The 23,002-nt window shown below is 45.4% G+C and overlaps 1 protein-coding gene across 1 annotated transcript in view; it reads left to right on the top strand.

Moving 5' to 3' along the window:
* Window positions 1-2,604: 2,604 nt before the first annotated feature.
* Window positions 2,605-23,002, top strand: part of whrna (whirlin a) — a 132,218-nt gene continuing 111,820 nt past the window's right edge. Inside the window, exon 1 of the mRNA XM_090227035.1 lies at window positions 2,605-4,317. Within this exon, the coding sequence (XP_090083161.1) occupies window positions 3,571-4,317 (747 nt within the window). The 5' untranslated portion in view covers window positions 2,605-3,570. The remainder of the gene's footprint in view (window positions 4,318-23,002) is intronic.

The following is a 23,002-nucleotide window of genomic DNA, read 5'->3' as shown; positions in this document are numbered from 1 at the left end:
TCTAGGGAGAGATCACTTAACACGCCATGCAAATTCACTTCCTGCTGTTGTGAAATGGACAAAAATAAATGCATGCGTGAAATACAGGATAAGAATAGTTGTTAATCCCCAAGGAACTCTTTCTTCCAGTTCAAGAGCCTTTCTAGCCATTTAAACTTAATGCACCAAGCTCTCAGGCTTACCAAAGTCACTAGCGTCTGACTAGCCTACCTCTGGGATATCATACTACTCTGTGTATCAGAAGATTTGTTATGAACTGTTATGGAAGGGGGGTAACTAGTCGGTTGCACAACTGAGTACATTCAACTGAAATGTGTCTTCTGCGTTTAACCCAACCCTTCTGAGTCATTGAGGTGCAGGGGGATGTCTTAATCGACGTCATCGGCGCCCAGGGAGCCATTGTTGTCGGGGGTTAACTGCCTTGCTCAGACTTTTCCACCTTGCTGGCTCAGGAATTCGAACCAGCTACCTTTTGGTTACTTAACCGCTAGGCTACCTGCCACCTGTTATTAACAGTTATTGACCCATATATACGCACGTCCTCATCATCAATTTCTATAATGAAAAATCTACAATAAATTGCCCTGTCTACTATAGAAATTAGAAGGTAATTGAACTAGGAGTGGCAATAGCACACTGTTATGATAATATAGATTTTTTTTGTTTTTAGATTGGCTGATGTTGCTTAATGGAGTCCATTCCAGTAGTATGGAGGGCATAAACAGTTTCCATTTGCACAAAACTGATGACTGGGGATAGGACTGAGTCATATTCAACTAAGCCTATTACATAAAGCACTTAAGTCTCTTCTCAGTACAAAACTATTCAAATAATCAGGAACAGTTCTGTCTGCTATTTATATAATTTTTCATTCTCTCTATGTCATTCACAACTGCTGATAGCTAAAACCCCTTGACAGACACGCACACATGCACGCACGCACGCACGCACACACACACGCACACAAGCACTCACACACACACTGTCCACGGTCCTGAATGTTATCTCATTTTCTGCAGAGCTCTCTCTTGCACACACACATACACACGCACACACACACTGAAGTCCATTCAGATGGCTCTGTCAGAAGGTTCTTGATTTTGCACCACACTATTGGTGGTGGATAACAGTGGCCTCAATTATACTTTAATTGTCTGCCACTATGAACTATAGGATTAATATTTGTCTGTCCTTGCAATCGCAATGCAGAGTTTCTGCAGTAACATTGAAAATCAAGCTGATAGCCAAAGCCATTAGCTTGGCCGGTTCTGTGAGGGAAGAGACTTGTTAATTGCCTCTCTCTCTCATCTTTGCTTATTGTAGTGGAATTGTTCTTGTTTGTCACTCTTTCTCCATCCGATTAGGGATGCTCTGCTTTATAATAGTGTTTTACTTTGCTTTCCCTCAGCGATCGCTCCCAAACTCCTTTAATTAGCGCTATCAATCACTCCCACTCTCTTTCTCCCTCTCTCTCTCTCTCTCTCTCTCTCTCTGACCCGTACCCACAGCTCAGTTTAGTGGAGACAAGGACTCCATTCCTCATTATTCTTCACAGGTGAACCTTTACTGAGGCGGTTGGATCGCATCTCCCAGAGCCACTGGATGTCTCTCAGATGAGTATAATTTAAAATGGCTGTGCTGATATCTCATAAACAGATCTCACAGAGAGCACCTTTGGAAAGAGAAAATGACTTATTAACATGCTAATACCATGTTGATATGATGCACGGTGCAAAGTCCTGTTCTATTGACATTGCTATTGGACGATTCCTCTCTGGCAAACTTGGATGCATTCAGCAGGGCACAATGTTGTGGAGGACAGAAACGTGTGACTTCGAACAAACCTCTCTGAGTCTGACATGTAGAATCATGCCAGCTCTATTTGTGACACTTCTGTCTGCAATGTTTGCCTGCTGAACGCGACCCTGCTCTGCTGTCAGGTGGTTCACTTGTGTATTCGTTTACTATTTAACTCGTTGCTTTCTGTCCCATCAGTCGACGCAGTGGACTGGCAGGCTGATTCTGTCCAACGATAATCTAGTGATAATCCAGTATCACAGATGGCCTATAATTAGACCAGCTAGATGTGACGTTATCTGTAGATCTGTGCCTCCCGCCATGCTCCCCACTCAACAATAACAATGTCCATTCACTGATAACAATATGTGACTAGAATGAGTTATATTGTTATATCTCTACTATCATATTGTTAACCATGGACAAACATTTTTACTATGAGAGATGTGTCATTCTTAGACTTTTTGGATGTGTCTATTCACAGGGGAATGGAGTACATTGTCTGTGCACTAAAGCCCACATAATTACATCAGATTGCTGTGGTAAAGCCAATTAAACAATCAGTCATTTCTTTGCTCAGTGCATATTGATGCCATGTGTATTCGCATCCTTATTATTATCGATGCATCTGTGCGTGCCTGCGTGCATAAGGACTGCGTCAATCTGTAGTGCGCTTCGAATATTGAACTTTTCAATTAAGCTAAAAAGGTAACGCCAATTAGAGTTCTGTCTGCACTCGGTCGACCAGAAGACTGTGTGTTGTTTGTTACCAAGCAACTTATTCACTCCACACTGTTGGCTGCGTCATTTCCTCCTGACAAGAGACTGGAGAGAGGGAGCGACACACTCTAGCAGCGTCTATATGCTCGGGAAGCTCGCGGAGACGCATCTGCAGTCTAGGTCAACGCAAGGCAGGATAAAAAATAAAGAGGGATATAAACAAAAAACTACCAGGATTTTTAAAACTCTGGATTACTTGAAAATGGCTGAATTGTCTATGCGTTATTTATAACACTTTTAAAGCTCAGGCTGGATATATTTGGATAGACAACTCCACAATATGAACTTCGGTCGCCGATAAAGGAACCAAGCAAAATAACTACTTCTATCAAGAACATCGCGCGTATTATTTCCGAATCTTCCGCATACATATTAGTAGGCTTAAGTTTACCATTTGATATTCATAAGTAGTAGACATTTTTTATTTTGTTGCGCTCAAGCTTTTCTCTGGTGCCTGTTGACGAGGTGATATCTGTGGATACTGGAGAAGCAGCTCGCGGGCTACCTGATCTCTTCATGCACAAAAGCAAGACACGAGCTAATGACACAGAAGCTTTTCGTGCTCACCATTACGCTTTCTGACAGAGTTGTGAGTTTTCTGACCAAGGTTCCGAAATGTTAGTCTATTTCAGGTGCCTTTTTGACGCATGATTAGCCTAACTTATTACGCATTAGGCCTACTGAAGTTCTGATGTTAGGCTGTAATTAAACTGCAAATCTGTTGAATATGTCCTATTGTTTGTGTTTGAAATTATAACATTGAACTTAAGTTGTTTATTTCATTGCTCGAGGCTGCGTTCTAAAACTGTTGGAATTCAGCCGGTTGGCTAAGCCAGACCCAGGCTCAGACCTAGCCAATATGACTATTAGTGGAGTGGACGTCCTGCAGGAATCTCTATGCCACGCTCCGTTTTAAAGGAGCATAACCCAGCATTGTCAGACCCTAATGCCCAAATGTCTCCCCGCTCCAGTGTTGCTGCGTGACCCAGTCACATGTCTAGAATGAGCACTGATCTAGAGCGTATGTCGCTCAACTCCTCCTCCGCCAACTCGGTGGCCTCGAGTGCCCGCACGCTGTCAGCCAATGTCAAGAAGCTGCACAACGCGCTCAACCTGCTGCTCAACGAATTGGAGCGGGAGCAGTTCATCCACTGCCTCAACGTGTACCACTCCAAGCGTAATGTCTACGACCTGGTTCAAACACTTAAAGTCATCCTCAATGCGCCCAGCAAACGCCAACTTCTGCCCATGCTACGACAGGTCATTCCCCGCTCAGACCAGCTTTTGTTTGACCAGCACACCTCGGAGGGCCTTTACTTGAAATCGGATTTACTTGCCAGAAATGGGAGCGCCGAAGCGTTGGGCGAAGTTCCCAGTGGGAGTCCAACACCTCCTGGGCATTTCTTGCCAACCCCTCCCGGATCTCAAGTTGCGATGCGCGGCTCTCCGGATAGTTTCAGCACCAGCAGTGATGGGACAGCTCCCCTCGTCCCGCTGCTCGGGAGAGGCTTTCTGCACGAGCCTCCAGGAGAGGTTCGACAAGTGACCCTGAAACGGCACAAGAGCAACGAGGGCTTGGGTTTCAGTATCCGCGGAGGATCGGAGCACGGGGTCGGGATCTATGTGTCTCTGGTGGAGCCGGGATCCCTTGCCGAAAAGGAGGGACTAAGGATTGGGGATCAGATTATGAAAGTCAACAACACAGTGTTCGATAAAGTCACCCATGCCGAAGCAGTGAAGGTAAGTGGTTGTGTGGTAAAGTGTGTGTGGTAAAGTGTGTGTGTGTGTGTGTGTGTGTGTGCCCTGCAATATATAGCATGTAATCACAATACAGAGTTAATACACAGAACAACACACACACACACACACACACACGCACACACACACACACACACACACAGAAGAGATCGAAAGGAAATGATGCTGGTTTACAATGTTTTACTCCCACTGTACAGCCTGCCTGTACTAGCTCTCCTATGCTCCACTTTTTTAAACTTCCCCTGAAGCTCTTAACTGAGCAGTCTGTCTTGGCTCTGCTTCTGGAGTCTGTGCCAGGGTGGGCCACACAGTCAGCACTTAGAGCTTTTTTAGGATCATCTTTTTCATGGCACGCTTGGCGGCGAGGAACAGCATCGTGACGGGAACTGGGTCGTAAATCCCGCCATCCCGTGGCCACGTCCAATTGGACGAAGCAGAGAGATGCAGAGAGAGAGAGAGACGCCTGTCTACCTACCGCCTCATCCGATTGATCTGAGTCTCTGACTGATGAAACAGAGAAGGCTGGAGATGAGATGACTTTCCCTTTGGCTGGACTCTCTCTCTCTCGCTCTCTATACCAGGGCAGCGTACTCTTTTGCTGTTTAGGAATTAACAGAACTATCTGACTAGTGAAATTAAATACACCCTCTTACAATTCTTCAGAGTTACTCCCCTGGGACTTCTGCTGTTGTCTGACCTGCCTGTGTGTGGATGGCCGGGGGATGGGGGGAACGGATATGTGGAGCGGTAAGGTGGAGGTAGTAGTTAACCCAGCTGCTGGTTTGGGGCCCACCAGGCATGCTGTTAACTGGTAAAGGCCCACCAGGCATGCTGTTAACTGGTAAAGGCCCACCAGGCATGCTGTTAACTGGTAAAGGCCCACCAGGCATGCTGTTAACTGGTAAAGGCCCACCAGGCATGCTGTTAATAACTGGTAAAGGCCCACCAGGCATACTGTTAACTGGTAAAGGCCCACCAGGCATACTGTTAACTGGTAAAGGCCCACCAGGCATGCTGTTAATAACTGGTAAAGGCCCACCAGGCATACTGTTAACTGGTAAAGGCCCACCAGGCATACTGTTAACTGGTAAAGGCCCACCAGGCATACTGTTAACTGGTAAAGGCCCACCAGGCATACTGTTAACTGGTAAAGGCCCACCAGGCTTGCCGTAAGTCAGGCCTCTCTTGGTCTCTGGGGGTCTTGTCAGTGATCATCAAAGATTGAACTTTCTCTAACTGATGGTAAATTGTCATGGCCATGATGAACGTACAATTCCCTCTGGCTGAGCCTAGGGGCCTGTCTGTGTGTGGACTGCATGTGTAAGGAGCAGGCATGTAAGCAGGTACATGACTGAGAGTAAGGTCAACAGCAAGATTGGATTCTTAAGTAGATTTCTCTCACTGTAGTAGTAGTTCAAATTCTTCTTCTTCTGTCATCTGTGTCCTGAGGTTCAAATGGCAAAGCGATGACAGTGTATTTATTGTAAGAGGACTTTTAGCGTGCTTCTGTTGCCTATTCCTTATAGGTCATGCTACACTATAAGGTCATACTGAGTGGTCATAGCTCATATCCAAGAGACCGCAATTTGTAACAGAGGTCCACCTTTTAAAATAATGAAATGATCTGTCCAAAATTCACCGGTCCCTTGTTGAGAATACATTTTGTAGAATTGTAAACGTTGCAAAAACAGCACTGAGCTCTGTTCATGATTTACCGATATGGACATTGGCTGCAGCTCAACAACCCCTATGTTTTCTGCCCTAAATAATTGTGGTCCAATCCTGGCCAGGGTTTCCTGGCTCACCACTTGTTGTTTAAGTACAGGACCGGCCCACTTTTGTAATGATGCGGGGGTGTGCCGTGCTTCATCCTCTCCACACAGATAGCTCAGAAGAGAGAAGAGACCAAAACAGAGTGCTGAGGCCAGCTGGGGTCTGCTATGGTCACTTGGGTCCATTCCTTTTTTTAACGACAAAGTTAATTATTTATCAAATGCTTTAATTGCACAGGCGGAGAATAATTCCTCTTGCCTTTGTGTGGCTGTGCACCGGTTTGATTAATATTGAAATGTTTTCCCGGGGTGCGTTTGGAGGACGGGTTAAGAAGGAGAGCAGAATGAAGATTTCATTCCAAATGATACCCTATTTCCTATGTAGTGCATTACTTTTGACCAGGACCCATAGGGAATAGGGTGGCATTTGGGACACAGCCGAAGTCACATCCGTCTCACTGATCCCAATTTATGCATTTACAGCCACGGGACAAGATGGAGCTATCCTTCACACAATCTTTCAGCCATCATCTTTACCCTTTTTCTCATGTCTTCACTGTCGCTCATACTCAAACTCTTTCTTGTCATCTTTCTACTTCCCCCATTTTCTCATCATAAACAGAAAACACATTCATCCCCCTCTTCCTGCCACCGGCTTATATTGGTCACATGCAAGCAGGCCCGGTATACACACACACACACACACACACACACACACACACACACACACACACACACACACACACACACACACACACACACACACACACACACACACACTGGCAGACACACACACACACACACACACACTTTGTCAACATTCTTCATCCCCTGTCTGTCTTAAAGTACTGTTTGTATTCACCTCCAGTCTCTCCTGGGATCTTCCACAGCTGCCCTACCACATTGATTCTATTGTGGCTGTCTAATTGTTTTACAATGGACTGCAAGGTTGGGTCAGTTCACAGCCAAAGTGTCTCTAATCTATCACCTGGTCTCACTTGTTCTCTACAGGCAGAGTATTGCTGGACAAGCCATTAATATCACCTATTCACTGCCCAGAGCTGTGGTCAGATATGTGCTGAAATATCACTCATTCTATTAGCGTCTGGCCTGTTCACTTATACTAACATTGATTTCAATGGAGACACTGGAGACCGCATTGGGTGCACCATTAAAGTGACAGTTCAATTGTCTGGGTGGTACATGGTTTAGGTGACACCATGAAAATGTAAGGCTAAACTCAGACAATTGAAATGCTTGTATGGGACTTCCAGCTTTATTACTTTAACTGTGTCCCAAATGGAACCCTGTTCCCTACTTAGTGCACAACTGGACTCTGGTCAAAAGTAGTGCACTATCTAGAGATTAGGGTGCCATTTGGGACACAAACTGCATGATTTATTGTAGAGTACCTTGCCTCCTCAATGGACTCTGACACTGTTTACAATGTGTTTTGATCACTCTGGTCATAGACAGCACCCTTAGCATATGTCTGATTTCAGCTCCGATGGATTTACAGCTGAACTGGGCATGGGGGATTCTCTCAAAGGCCTTGTTTGCGTCCCAACTAGCATCCTATTCCCTATGTAGTGCACTACTTTTGCTCTGATCAAAAGTATTGCACTATAAAGGGAACAGGGCACCATATGGGACACAGCCCCTCTCTCCTCCCAAGGTTACGTGGGAAGGGTGAGCCTCCGGTGGAGGTCTGAGGTGAATATTAAGTAGGATAACAGGATGGAGGGATGGAGGGATGGCTCTGTCTGGGCTATTTGGATTTTTGCTCAGTAGCTTTTGACAGGTATGTGTTTGATGTAGGATGGAGATTTACACAGGCGCGCTGACACAGCTGTGCTGACACAGACACGCACGTACACACGCACACACACGGTTGTGCCTTAGTTAGGGCTTAGTTATCCTGCAACTGAAAGGAAGACCACCCTGGCTGGTGTGTTGATAATCCTGTTTCTTTCACTGAGGATGAGAGAGGGAGACAATGAGGAGTGCATCAGGGGCTTTTAGTAGTATCACACTGAAACATGTTGAGTGGAAATCCTTTTCCTTGGAGAAAAACACAAATACATACACTCTCTCACACACACACACACACACACACACACACACACACACACACACACACACGCGCGCGCGCACGCACGCACGCACGCACGCACGCACGCACGCACGCACGCACGCACACACACACACACACACACGCTGCTGCTTACTGCCTGATGGGTGCCGCCAGCTAACGATTTCCCTTCCAGAGGAGGAGGAGGATGGAGATAGGGAGGGGGGTGGGGGGGTTGTTAGAGTTGCAGAATGGGATAGGATTTGAATCATCTCAAGGTATAGGACTTGATGGAAAATTCTGAAGTTCTCGGATGTTTCACTATGGTATACTCATGTTCAGGACCAGAAGTGATCCCAACCACAGAACAGGAAAAGTTACAGCATATGAAGACCCAGAGTTGTTCCGTGTCAGGTCAAAGTCGTAAGGAAGAAATGACTGGCCCGATTCACTTTCAATATCATTATCAATCTTTAATCATGTTCAATATTCATATATTTAACCAGGGTACGAATTATGTGGGAATCAGGGGGTGCTCAGCTCTCCTGAATGAGATATTAGCTCCCCTAAATGCAACAAAAATCTATCTTTGGGGGAGATTTCAAAATTAATGCTAATTTAAGCATTCTCCTGTTTGTTTAAAATTCAGTGGTAAATATGTTTTACAGTGGTAAATATGAAAATAAAAGCCCCTCTTTCTGATGGTTTAAACCATATATTTCTACATGGCTGCACAAACCGTCTCCCTTTCCACGTCGCTGTTCACTCAGTAGTGCTGAATGTCGGCCTCAGATGAGCTCCTGTAAACACATAGATTTCCTTTGTACCTCCTCATTTTCACCATCTGTTTTCCATGCGTCCTTGATCAAAATTCCAATGCATTAGATTTATCTGTTGACTTATCATTGTTTGCTTCTGTCAGTCATCTGTTTAGAGCGCTCAGCCAAAAGAAGTCGACCGTTTATTTAGCTTTGTTGTTTTATATCGGTGTTTGTTTTTCTTTCCTCGATCAGCGGATGATGGTCGCCAATATCAATTGACAATTAGCCTACAGCTGGACACTAATGCGCATCCAATCCATCCAACATTAATGACAGTAGGCCTGTATTTGACTCTTTAGAAGCATTTGATTTTGTAACTGCATAGCACTACGTTATTGTGGATTTGTGTCCCCATGAGAACTGTTTTCACGGTGAAACATAATGAAACGTGACGCAGGTATAGTTACACTCACAGTGCACTTACCGCGATCTCACCGTTTCCAGAAAAAATGTATTGAAAGTCTAGGGAGCGTAATATTTCTTTACCGCGACCGGTGATCAGAGTTTACCCACCAATTTTTTCGACCACTGGCTACCGGTAGGCCTATTTGAAGTTCATGGTAATAGGCCTACACATTGTAGCTTAGTGTAGCAAATGTACTGTTTATTTTTTATTTAACCTTTATTTAACCAGGTAAGCTAGTTGAGAACAAGTTCTCATTTACAACTGCGATTGTGTGTGTTAGGGTGACCATCCTGTTTTTCCCAGGACAACTTTCAGCCCCATTTCAGGTGTCCCGACTTAATCAATGGCAATTGGCAAATTTCATTAGGCACACTTGTTGGTGTTTTGTAAACAAATGTCTATTTCCACTTATACAATGCTGATTGGTTAAAACCGCATTCCAGACAGTGTCTATTCCACAAGTTGCCACCGGCTAAATCTATGACGTTAAAATGCCTATTTACTCTGTTCCATCTGACTGTCTCAGCCCAGCCAAGCAATGTATAAACTTGATCTCCTCTTTAAAAAGCATCTAGACATGATCTCACTCTTATTTTAGACATTTAGTTTTCACCAGCAGACCTTGCTGTCTGTCCGAGATTTGCAACATAGTTTATTGAACTAGGCAAGAACAAATTCTTGTTTTCAATGATGGCGGTGGGTTTACTGCCTTGTTCAGGGGCAGAACGACAGATTTTTACCTTGTCAGCTCGGGGATTCCATCTGACACTCTTTCGGTTACAAATCCAACGCTCTAACCACTAGGCTACCTCCCGCTCCATAGTAATGAGCGTATCGGGACGAGACAGACAGGCAGCGTTTCTCAGACCGTCTAAATCATGAATAACGACTGGGTCGGGTTCATAGATACAGAACAAAAAGACTGAACAACTGGGTCGGGTTCATAGACACAGAACAAAAAGACTGAACAACTGGGCCGGGTTCATAGACACAGAACAAAAAGACTGAACAACTGGGTTGCGTCTCTGGCAACCGAGCCAATAGAATGAACGACCAGCCGGTTTCGGTAGTAACTCTAGATTTGTGAAGGGACTATATCTTGTGGAAGGATGAAATAGTATGATTAAATTAATCAAAATCACGTTTTTAATGAAAATATGTAAATCATTATTTAAATATGTTGATCACCCGTTGTATAAAAGTGATAATTCCCTCAAAGTCAGTGTTTGAAGGATATATTGGCATGGTTTTCCAGCCCTCGACTTCATCTAGGGCCTAACACCACCCGTGCCAATATATCCTCCAAACACCGACTTCATCTAGGGCCTAACACCACCCGTGCCAATATATCCTCCAAACACCGACTTCATCTAGGGCCTAACACCACCCGTGCCAATATATCCTCCAAACACCGACTTCATCTCGGGCCTAACACCACCCGTGCCAATATATCCTCCAAACACCGACTTCATCTAGGGCCTAACAGCACCCGTGCCAATATATCCTCCAAACACCGACTTCTCTGGCATTATAACATAATTATCAAATGGCGAGTGTAGGCTACATGCATTGCACTGTTTGGATTATTTTGGAGCAGATGAACATGCACACGTATCCTACTTACATTTTTGTTGGGGTGTTTATGCCACATTAAAAGGTCATTCATTTTTACCATTAAATTACAACATTATTATTAGGCCCCCGAATGTCACGGTGTAATTCACACTCTGTAATTACCACAGTCAGTCTCTTTCAACTGCATGCAGTGTCAAGTCTGGTACGACATAGTGAGCTAATTGGTCACAAGTCGATTCTGCTAGTCCAGTTATCAAGCTGTTTCATGTTGTAAATAGATAATGATTGGTCATATAGCTACAACAAGGATCTATCTACAGAGCATGACAGTATGAGAGCTTTTTCTTTGGCACCCTATTCCCCATATAGTGCACTACTTTTGATCAGGACCTATAGGCTAGTGCACTATGTAGGGAATATGGTGCCACTTGGGACACAGCCTTTATCTAGGGGATCCAGATGTCTTTATCTCCAGGATCACCTGGGAGGAGCTCTGGAGCTCTGTCTCTCTCTGGGTCATCTGATGCACGTCAGCATCGAGTCTCTTCTCTCCCACGTCATTTGACCCTGGACACTGTCTGCCACCTCCCTCCCTCGCTACCATCTGTTGCATACAATATAATAACTCTCACTGGTACCTGTTATCACTACTGATATGCATGTACATATAAACCCCCCCCCTCCCCCCACACACACACACACACACACACACACACACACACACACACACACACACATACATATAAACCCACGCAACCACACACAAACAAACACATACCTGAGGAGAAGGTAAGGAGACACAGAATGAATGAGTGCCCTTCTCCTCCTCTGCATAAGATCTCTGTGTACCACTGCTAGCTAGCTAGGTGGGCATCTGCCTTGCTAATGAGTGATCCTGGAAGGTATTGATTTTAAGCACATGGGAGAGCCCGGATGCCCAGTCCTGTTCAGTCCCCTCTCCTTGAAGACGTCTGATAGTTTGTGTCCCCTGCTCAAGGCTTCCTGGGTCTGAATTATTGAACAAGAGCTAAGCTTCACCGTATTGTCTGTCTATGAAAGAGAGAAAGAGAAAGGGGTAGACAGAGAAAGAGAGGTTTCGTTTTCTTTCTCTGCTGCTCTTTGGCAATCCTCTCTTCTCTTTCTGTAAATCTCTGTCTGTCTGTCTCTGTCTGTCTGTCTGTCTGTCTGTCTGTCTGTCTGTCTGTGCCTGTCTGTCTGTCTGTCTGTCTGTCTGTCTGTCTGCCATTTCTACTGTTGATCAGAGAGCACAGGAAACAACAGGTGTAATACAGTACAGTGACATTCTTACTTGAGTTCTTTCCCAACAGTGCAGTAATAAAACAAATAATATAGATAATAACACATCTCATAAAAACACACAAGAGAAACCGGAGAATGCAAGCATATACAGGTCAGAGCCTGTCCCATACTTAATGTGTAGGGGTACAGGAAGTGGTGGTAGGTATGTACTGTACATAAAAAGTGACTGGTAGGAGAAATACACTACCGTTCAAAAGTTTGTGGTCACTTAGAAATGTCCTTGTTTTTGAAAGAAAATAACATCAAATTGATCAGAAATACGGTGTAGAGATTGTTAATGTTATAAATGACTTTTGTAGCTGGAAACTGCACATTTTGAATGGAATATCTACATAGGCCCATTATCAGCAACCATCACTCCTGTGTTCCAATAGCACGTTGTGTTAGCTAATCCAAGTTTATCATTTTAAAAGGCTTACTGATCATTAGAAAACCCTTTTGCAATTATGTTAGCACAGCTGAAAACTGTTTTGCTGATTGAAGAGGCAACAAAACGGTCTTTCTTTAGACTAGCAGATTATAGGAAGAAAGGGTCCAGATTGTCTAGCCCAGCTAATTTGTAGGAATCCAGATTCTGCAGCTATTCCAGGACATCAGCTGTCTTGATTTGGGTGATGGAGAAGCGGGGGGGGGGGGGGGGTAGCCAGGTGGAAAGTGTGGCCAGCCGTAGAGAAATGCTTATTAAAATTCTTGATTATCGTGGATTTATCGGTAGTGGCAGTGTTTCCTAGCCACAGTGCAGTGGGCAGCTGATAGGAAGTGCTCTTATTCTCCTTGGACTTTACAGTGTCCCAAAACCTTTTGGAATTATTGCTGCAGGATGCAAATTTCTGTTTGAAAAAGCTAGCCTTTGCATCCTAACTGACTGTGAATATTGGTTCCTGACTTCCCTGAAAAGTTGCATATCGCGGGGACTATTCGAAGCTAGTGCAGTGCACCACAGGATATATACAACATCCGCATCGAGTTAAAGGCTAGAGCTGTCGCTTTCAAGGAACGGGAGACTAATCCGGACGCTTATAAGAAATCCCGCTATGCCCTCAGACGAACCATCAAACAAGCAAAGCGTCAATACAAGATTAAGATTGAATCCTACTACACCGACTCTGACGCTCATCGGATGTGTCAGGGCTTGTAAACTATTACCGACTACAAAGGGAAATCCAGACGCGAGCTGCCCAGTGACGCGAGCCTACCAGACGAGATAAATGCATTTTATGCTCGCATCAAGGCAAGCAACCAATGAAGCATGCACAAGAGCACCAGCTGTTCTGGATAACAGTGTGATAACACTCTCGGTAGCCGATGTGAACAAAATCTTCAAACAGGTCAATATTCACAAAGCTGCTGGGCCAGATGGATTACCAGGACGTGTACTCAAAGCATGCGCGGACCAACTGTCGAGTGTCTTCACTGACATTTTCAACCTCTCTCTGACAGAGTCTGAAATACCTACATGTTTCAAGCAGACCACCATAGTCTCTGTGCCCAAGGAAGTGAAGGTAACCTGCCTAAATGATTACCGCCCCGTGCACTCACGTCGGTAGCCATGAAGTGCTTTGAAAGGCTGGTCATGGCTCACATCAACAGCAATCTCCCGGACAGAGGATGAGAATTCTGAGAATGCTGTTCATTGACTACTGCTCAGCTTTCAACACCATAGTGCCCACGAAGCTCATCACTAAGCTAAGGACTCTGGGACTAAACACCTCCCTCTGCAACTGGATCCTGGACTTCCTGACGGCCACCTCCAGGTGGTAAGAGTAGGCAACAACACGTCTGCCACGCTGATCCTTAACACTGGGGCCCCAAAGGGGTGTGTACTTAGTCCCCTCCTGTATTTCCTGTTCACCCACGACTGCATGGCAAAATACGACTCCAACACCATCATTAAGTTTGCTGACAACACAACAGTGGAAGGCCTGATCACCGACAATGATGAGACGGCCTATAGGGAGGAGATCAGAGAACGGATTGAGAGTTTCAAATTTCTTGGTGTCCACATCACCAACGAACTATCATGGTCCAAACATACCAAGACAGTCGTGAAGAGGGCAAGATAAAACCTTTTCCCCCTCAGGAGACTGAAAAGATTTGGCATGGGTCCCCAGATCCTCCAAAGGTTCTAAAGCCTACTTGGTAAATATTTTCTTCTTCCTGAACTGCACTGTTGGTTAAGGGCTTGTAAGTCAGCATTTCACGGTAAAGTCTACACTTGTTGTATTCTGGGCACGAGGCAAATAAAGTTTGATTTGATTTGATTCTGCAGGTACCAGATTACGGTTGGACCTGGCGAAATGTGGAAGCTATACCGTCCACTAGGGGCAACGTGAGCCCTTGTTAGCCTCTAGTAGACTTGCAGAAATGTTACGTTGCATCTAGTTTAAGCCGCAGATTTCGGCTCAGAGGGTCGCGTGTTCAATCCCAGTTCTAGGCATTTGTTATTGCTTTTAATCCTTTCCCACACCTTAAGAATTAAAGCCTAAAATTAAGTTTAATGAAATAATTGGATTGCTGATGCTATGATGCTGATGCTATGTATTGGCCATTGAGAGGCTATAAAGCCACCGGTCGGCCATATTGGCTCTCCCCAGTAGGAGCACTCCTTCATAGGAATGAATGTTATTCTACAGTATTTAAATTACATGTAAGTATTTTTGTTGTTGAAATAGGGACAGTAACATAAGTAATGGTTTTAGATATTTTGTATTTTTTCATTTTTATGTTTAGCTCACATATCATTTAAAAGTAGGCATTAAAGTGTCTGTAATATAATACATGTACCAAGAGTACCAAGATGGAGGGCACGTTGGCTTCAACACAGCACCCCCTATTAGTCATCTAGTGTATATATATATATACACATTATTGGTTTAACCCTATCCTTAACGCTAACCTTAACCATTTGGAACTAATGCCTAAACTTAAATGTAGTTTCACTTTTGCGTGGTTTGACTGGCAGCTAAGATACGGCACCACATGGCGTAATTAAAACTTCAAGCCATGGCGTATATCTGTGACAGCTAAAATACGGCACCACATGGTGATAATTCAAATGTCAAGCCACATGGTGTAATTCTGTAACTGCAGTCACGCCACAGGTTTCATTTGGAGATTCGGTCGATATAGCAGCAGCATAAGGGGTGAGTGGATGTGTATGGGTGGGAGCATGTGTGTTGCGTCAGTAATGAGTGTGTGCGTGAGCGAGTATGTGAGTTTGTGTGTGTTCGTGTGTGTGTGTGTAAGAGTCTCAGTGTAGGTATGTGTACCTCTGTGGATAGAGACCTGTGGATGAACATAGAGTCAGTTAGATAGAGTCGAGAATAACCGTGGGAGAGGAAGGGCAGTAGTTGGTAGCCATTTAACAGTCTTATGGTCAGGGGCTAGAAGTTATCTCGATCTGCCTGCTGGATGGGAGCAGAGAGAACAGTCCAAGGCTCGGGTGGCTGGAGTCTTTGGCTAAATTGCCATTCTCAGACACCACCTGGCATGAATGTCCTGGATAACAGGGAGCCTGCTCCGTGAGGTGCTGGGCCATCTGCACCAGCCTCTGGTCCAGTTGCCATACCAGACGGTGATACAACCGGTCAGGATGCTCTCGATGGTGCACCTGTAAAAGTCCCTGAGGATCTGAGTGGCCATGACAAAAAGTTTCAGCCTCCCGAGGGAGAGGAGGCGTTGACGTGCCTTCTTCACGACTTCTTCACGACCGTCACCACTTGAGGTCGGCCCGTCAGGAAGTCCAGGATTCAGTTGCAGGGGGAGGTGTTCAGTCCCAGGGTCCCAAGCTTGGTGACGAGCTTGGAGAGGACTATGGTGTTGAACACTGAGCTGCATTCGGTACATGCATTCCGCTGCAATACAAACCATTAAGCTTTGGGGGTCATTGGATGAATTTGCCTTCTTTGATTGTATTTTTCATATTGCTCCTGGAACAGTGTCAGCTCTTAAATTCTGTTAACTTTCCCCAAATTTCCCATGTTCTCCAGATATTCCAGTTGGAAGAATCCTGGTGTGTGTGTTGTTCAATTGCGTAACACGCTCTGCAGGTGTGGCTACCTTGCACTCTGAATACATGTTATTTAACCACGCGTAAAGGTGGTGGAATTATTAGGGCATTAAGTCAGAATACGACGTATCTGTAGACACCCCTACGACACACCTTCATTTATACCATCTCCATCCCAAAACGAATAGCGGGTGAATAGCATGCTATTCTCAATCTAAAGTTCAAGGTCAGAATACACACAGAGAGAAAAATGAATAAAAACGGAATTACGTTCCATTTACACGGCCTAAACTTGGGTCAGAATCGGGCCCTGGTTGAATTGGAATTTTAGTTTACTTCCTGAATTGATTGCCTTCCATTCTGACATGACCTTTGCATGGCCTCTGGAAAGTCGGATTGGATCAGACCTGTGGGCATATGCATGCGGGTGTGCATGTTTGCATTTGTGTGGGAATCTGTGCTAGATTATGATAGTCACTCAACTGACCCAGGTGTCCTTCAGAATACAGGGTCACAGCCACAACATAGCCATGAAGGCTAGACATATTGTCTCTAGGTGAAATGACAGGCTTATTCTACGGCTGCTTCCCAAATGGCACCCTAATCCATATAGTGCACTACTTTTAACCAGAGCACTATGGGGCTTATGGGGCACATTAGGGAATAGGCTGCCATTGTGGACACTGAGTGTATATTAATGAAACGTTGTTGGCGTCTCATGCTTCATTGTCCTCCAAATGCAGTTGTATCCATTAAGCCATTCTGGTAGCCAGAAGCTATGATAATCGCCTATTGGGGCCAATTCTGGCCACATTATTTTACCTCCTCTTGTTTTGTATCCCTTGTTATATTAGATCAGGGAGGCACATTCACGGTTATGCTATTACCAATTGTGGTCAAATGAAGACACAATTTCCCTTTATTACAAATAAGCACTGGAGAGGGATTAGAGACGGAAGGACGATCGGGTCTCCATAGACACGGATGGAAATCTCCTTCTCCTAATACGTTCGGAAGTAGATCCGGGACTATCGGCCTATCAGGCACTAGAGGACCGAGCTAAAGAGATTGGTACACGAGAGTAGGGCCACGTCCCAAATAGCACCCTGTTCCCTATTTAGCGCTACTTCTGACCGGAGTCCTAGGCCCTGGTTGGGTTTCTGCTTAGAAGTTGTGCGCTATATAGGGAATAGGGTGCCGTTTTGGGACACAACTTAGGATAAATATGCGGCCAGTAATTCACCAGAGATGCAGAGCATAGTGTTTCATTATGAGTTGTGTGAGTTGGCTGGATGGATGGATTATGATAGCTTGAGTTGATATGAGAAGCCATGTCCAAAGACTAAACCTGCAGCCAACCCCATCAGCAGGATAATTGAATCTGTTTGAAGGCAGATTATTTTTCAGTTTGATTGTTTCCCAGATGAGGATTGTTTCCTGAATCTTTGTGTACTTGGTTATGAAACAGATGGTTCCACAGAGACAGGTGAACACAGAGATTGGGAGGGACATTAGATGAGTTATTGAGCTGGCGTTGTTCCACAGCTATTCCTATTTAATCCTTGTAATTAAGACTCGATCAATCGCAGACATAACGCCCTCTATGTGCCCTCTGTTGTAATGGGTTCTGTGTATGATCCATGGGAGGGAATGTGAGGTGAGAATATAGTCGCTCTTCATGAGGACATTTAGTGTGTGTTGGTGTGGGTGTGTGTGTGTGCACATGCAGGTGTGTGTGTGTGTGTGTGTGTGTGCGCATGTGCGTGTGTGTGTGTGTGTGTGTGGTGACTATAGGACTGAGGGGCTTAGTGACGGGAGGAAATAGAGGTGTGCTGTTTATTGCTCCTCTGTATTCTAACTTAGGTAATGCCTTAGTGTCAAGGTTAGGAAAAACATGGCACGGAGCCTGGCTGATAATGCATGTCTCGCCCTCAGATTGGCCCCCCATTAACTTGCATGTGGGGAGACAAAACGCTCCCTAGAGGCCCTGCGTCTGGATAGGGAAGTACGTTCCCATTTTATTACCTCCTCCACACCCCGAGGCTATCAACAACCCTTAGTTATTAGACCCTATAGCCCAGACCTGACATACACACTACATGTCTCAGACGGCACCCTATTCTCTACCTAGTGCAGTTCTACTAATAACCAGGGTCAACAAAGGGAATAAGGTGTTACTTGGGACGAAGAGTTCACATACAAATCACACACACCATGTGGGGCTAGAAAGAACCTTTCTCTCGTCTAGCCATCTGGCCATTTTCCTTGTAGCATATTGTATTTTTTCTCTACCAACTTCCACTGAGATGGGCCCTGGGTGACCGGGGACAGCTGGAGAGCAGGGGAGTCCGGTGGAGGAGGCGGCTGGTGTGTGAGCGTAAGCGTGAGCGTGGTCTCACCTGCTTCTAAGCTCCTGTAGGCGATACCTCAGAGAGAAAGCGTGAGAAAGAGAAGGACCGCGACACATAGCAGATAGAGTAGTCTGCGAGGCTGCGTCTTGCGTTTTAACTTCGACAGATCTTGATCTCTCCATTTAACACTACATCTCAGAGCTGTTGCCTAGATGGCCCTGAACGCCATCTTTTTCTCTCATAGAGAAGCAATGAGGGAACATTTTCATTTAGATTCCAGTTTACTTCCTGAATTGACTGAATTCAGGAAACCTGGCACCCACACACAGACACACAAATACACTCACATATGCATATACACACTCCTAGTCATATGTGAAAGGTCATAGACTCACAGCTCACAGACGCACCTCTCACACATAAAACTTCCAAGGTCCGACAACAACCTAAGGAGGAAGTGATGGATGAGACACAAAAGGGAGAGAGTTGGAGAGAGGGTTAGAGGGGGAAGAGAGGGAAGGAGAGAGACAGAGGGACCAGGACTGTCAGTGCCAGACCCCTGTCAACATGGAAGGAGAGGAGGACGTTTCAGAAGTAGGGATGCAGGCGGAGTGACAGAGTGCCGGCGAGAGGGGGATGAGAGCAGGGGGAGGGAGAGGGGGAAGGTAATGGGAGAGAGAGGGAGTGGGGGGGGAGTTGGCAAGGAGATTAGTGGTGACAGCCAATTTAGGGTGCCACTCCTGCGTCTATTTCCCATACACCAGTGACTTCCCTCCCTCAGAGGTAGGCAGGCAGCCTCCCAGGCACTGGTTTGGCCTTCAGCCTGCTTAACCGCACTCCAACGTTGCCTAATGTTCATTTGGAAAGCATCCATCAAAATGTGGCATTTTTGTGACTATATGTGTGTACCTAGTATAGCCTAGCATCTCTGCACAGCCCACGTATAGAGACGAGGGAAACTGTATTTGATACTGTCTTTGCCTGTGTGTCAGCACATCTCCCTGTAAACCCAGCCATCACAATACTGTTGATTTGTAGGCAATGAGAAAAGCAACTCATACAATGCATATTCATGAGGACAATATCTTCTATGTGTGCATGTTATTATACACTGAGAGTGCAAAACATTAAGCACCTGGCATTTACTACCATGCCCTGCACTTAAGTGTTTTGTCTGGCCATGTTCATCCTCTGAATGGCACACATACAAAATCTGTCTCAATTGTCTCAAGGCTTAAAAATCCTTCTTTAACCTGTCTCCTCTCCTTTATCCACTAATTGAAGTGGATTGAACAAGTGGCATCAATAAGGGATCATAGCTTTCACCTGGATTCACCTGGTCATTCTATGTCATGGAAAGAGCAGGTGTCCTTAATGTTTTGTTCACTGTCTATACCGTAAGTTATTACTGGGAGTCTTTGAGTCTTTCACTCAATTGATTTCTATAACAAGAGGCTCTTTTAGTGGACAGGTGTGTCTGTCTGGTTGCTAGGACAACAGCCCCCACTGTGACAAAAGCTGTGCCCCAGTGCATGCTGGGAGGGTCTGGCTGGCCATGTGGCATGTCGCGGGGCTGGGTTAAAAGGCACTCAGAGCAGTGAGGCGGCAACACTCTGAAGGACCTGTGGAACAATCAGCCTCACACACACAGACAAAGACACAGACACACACACACACACACACACACGCTCTCCCTGCTGCAGCCACCAGGTGCTCCACACAGCTGTGTCCCTGAGAGGGGGAAGAGAGGGAGAAGAGGAGGGAGGGAGAGAGGGAGGATAGGCTTTTAAAGTGACATCCCAAGCAATCCGTCATTTCTCTTCCCACTGGCTGGTTTTGATGAAACGCCAGAGGATTTTGGAGTTAATTAAAGGGGATTAGGAGCTACTTGGATCAGACTGTTCATTTGTACCTCCCTCTCTCTCTTCTACCTCTCTATCTATCTCCTTCTCTTTATCCGGCTCCACACCTCCCTCTCTCTCTTCTACCTCTCTATCTATCTCCTTCTCTTTATCAGGCTCCACACCTCCCTCTCTCTCTTCTACCTCTCTATCTATCTCCTTCTCTTTATCAGGCTCCACACCTCCCTCTCTCTCTTCTACCTCTCTATCTATCTCCTTCTCTTTATCCGACTCCACACCTCCCTCTCTCTCTTCTACCTCTCTATCTATCTCCTTCTCTTTATCCGGCTCCACACCTCCCTCTCTCTCTTCTACCTCTCTATCTATCTCCTTCTCTTTATCCGGCTCCACACCTCCCTCTCTCTCTTCTACCTCTCTATCTATCTCCTTCTCTTTATCCGGCTCCACACCTCCCTCTCTCTCTTCTACCTCTCTATCTATCTCCTTCTCTTTATCCGGCTCCACACCTCCCTCTCTCTCTCTTCTACCTCTCTATCTATCTCCTTCTCTTTATCCGGCTCCACACCTCCCTCTCTCTCTTCTACCTCTCTATCTATCTCCTTCTCTTTATCCGGCTCCACACCTCCCTCTCTCTCTTCTACCTCTCTATCTATCTCCTTCTCTTTATCCGGCTCCACACCTCCCTCTCTCTCTCTTCTACCTCTCTATCTATCTCCTTCTCTTTATCCGGCTCCACACCTCCCTCTCTCTCTTCTACCTCTCTATCTATCTCCTTCTCTTTATCAGGCTCCACACCTCCCTCTCTCTCTTCTACCTCTCTATCTATCTCCTTCTCTTTATCCGGCTCCACACCTCCCTCTCTCTCTTCTACCTCTCTATCTATCTCCTTCTCTTTATCCGGCTCCACACCTCCCTCTCTCTCTTCTACCTCTCTATCTATCTCCTTCTCTTTATCCGGCTCCACACCTCCCTCTCTCTCTTCTACCTCTCTATCTATCTCCTTCTCTTTATCCGGCTCCACACCTCCCTCTCTCTCTTCTACCTCTCTATCTATCTCCTTCTCTTTATCCGGCTCCACACCTCCCTCTCTCTCTCTTCTACCTCTCTATCTATCTCCTTCTCTTTATCCGGCTCCACACCTCCCTCTCTCTCTCTTCTACCTCTCTATCTATCTCCTTCTCTTTATCCGGCTCCACACCTCCCTCTCTCTCTCTTCTACCTCTCTATCTATCTCCTTCTATTTATCCGGCTCCACACCTCCCTCTCTCTCTTCTACCTCTCTATCTATCTCCTTCTCTTTATCCGGCTCCACACCTCCCTCTCTCTCTTCTACCTCTCTATCTATCTCCTTCTCTTTATCCCGCTCCACACCTCCCTCTCTCTCTTCTACCTCTCTATCTATCTCCTTCTCTTTATCCCGCTCCACACCTCCCTCTCTCTCTTCTACCTCTCTATCTATCTCCTTCTCTTTATCCGGCTCCACACCTCCCTCTCTCTCTTCTACCTCTCTATCTATCTCCTTCTCTTTATCCGGCTCCACACCTCCCTCTCTCTCTTCTACCTCTCTACCTCTCCATCTCTCTCCTTCTCTTTATCTGGCTCAACAATTCCACAGCCAGGTTGTTTTAGTGTATGAAATACTGAGCTTTTAGCTTTTATTCATGATTCTAGCTCAGAGGTAAGTCTGCTTATAAAAGCCTAGAAGTGTTGTGCAGGTCAGGTCAGAGCTGCATTACAGAGTCATGTGATGTGGACTAGACACACACACACACACACACATTTCACCACCTCAACAATAAGAGCCGCGGGCTAATCAGCTTAACCCTTTGTTCAGTGCCACGTCATTGTGTTTTAACCATGTACAGCTCAACCACATAGTGTCCGGTGGACATAAGTCCGCTATTAGGTTTAAAGAATGAGTTGTTCAAGTGACCTGACAGATATAAGGCAATACTCTGATGGCTTTTGAGGGCTATGCAGCTTGTTTTCATTTGATTGAACTGATGTGTTGTAAAATCAGATTGAGCTGATTGAGTTATAGTATGCTGTTAGGATTTAAGGGGAGGGGGCCATGGCATATGTTGCCTCAAGATGTAAGCAGAGGGAGGGGGGTAAGGGGAGGCCTTCAGAAGTGCATCCTTCCTTCCTACCTTCCTTGAATTAGTTGGATTGGTGAAAGTAACAGGGTCGTAACCTTGCTTGCACCTATCCATTCACGTATAGATATGTGCTTAATGTACCTCAAGGAAAAGGGAGGAAGGATGCATTTACATAGTATTCTAACAGGGCGTCAGTCTTTGGTCTGCTTTAATACTCCACTTCCTTATTTCTATTTTTTTTATTTCACCTTTATTTAACCAGGTAGGCCAGTTGAGAACAAGTTCTCATTTACAACTGCGACCTGGCCAAGATAAAGTATAGCAGTGCCGCACAAACAACACAGAGTTACACATGGAATAAACAAACGTATAGTCAATAAC

The sequence above is a fragment of the Oncorhynchus mykiss genome, chromosome 29 (assembly GCF_057628025.1).
Source record: "Oncorhynchus mykiss isolate SJ-2025 chromosome 29, ASM5762802v1, whole genome shotgun sequence".
In the NCBI taxonomy this organism is placed as follows: domain Eukaryota; kingdom Metazoa; phylum Chordata; class Actinopteri; order Salmoniformes; family Salmonidae; genus Oncorhynchus; species Oncorhynchus mykiss.
This window is presented reverse-complemented; position numbering and strand designations above follow the sequence as displayed.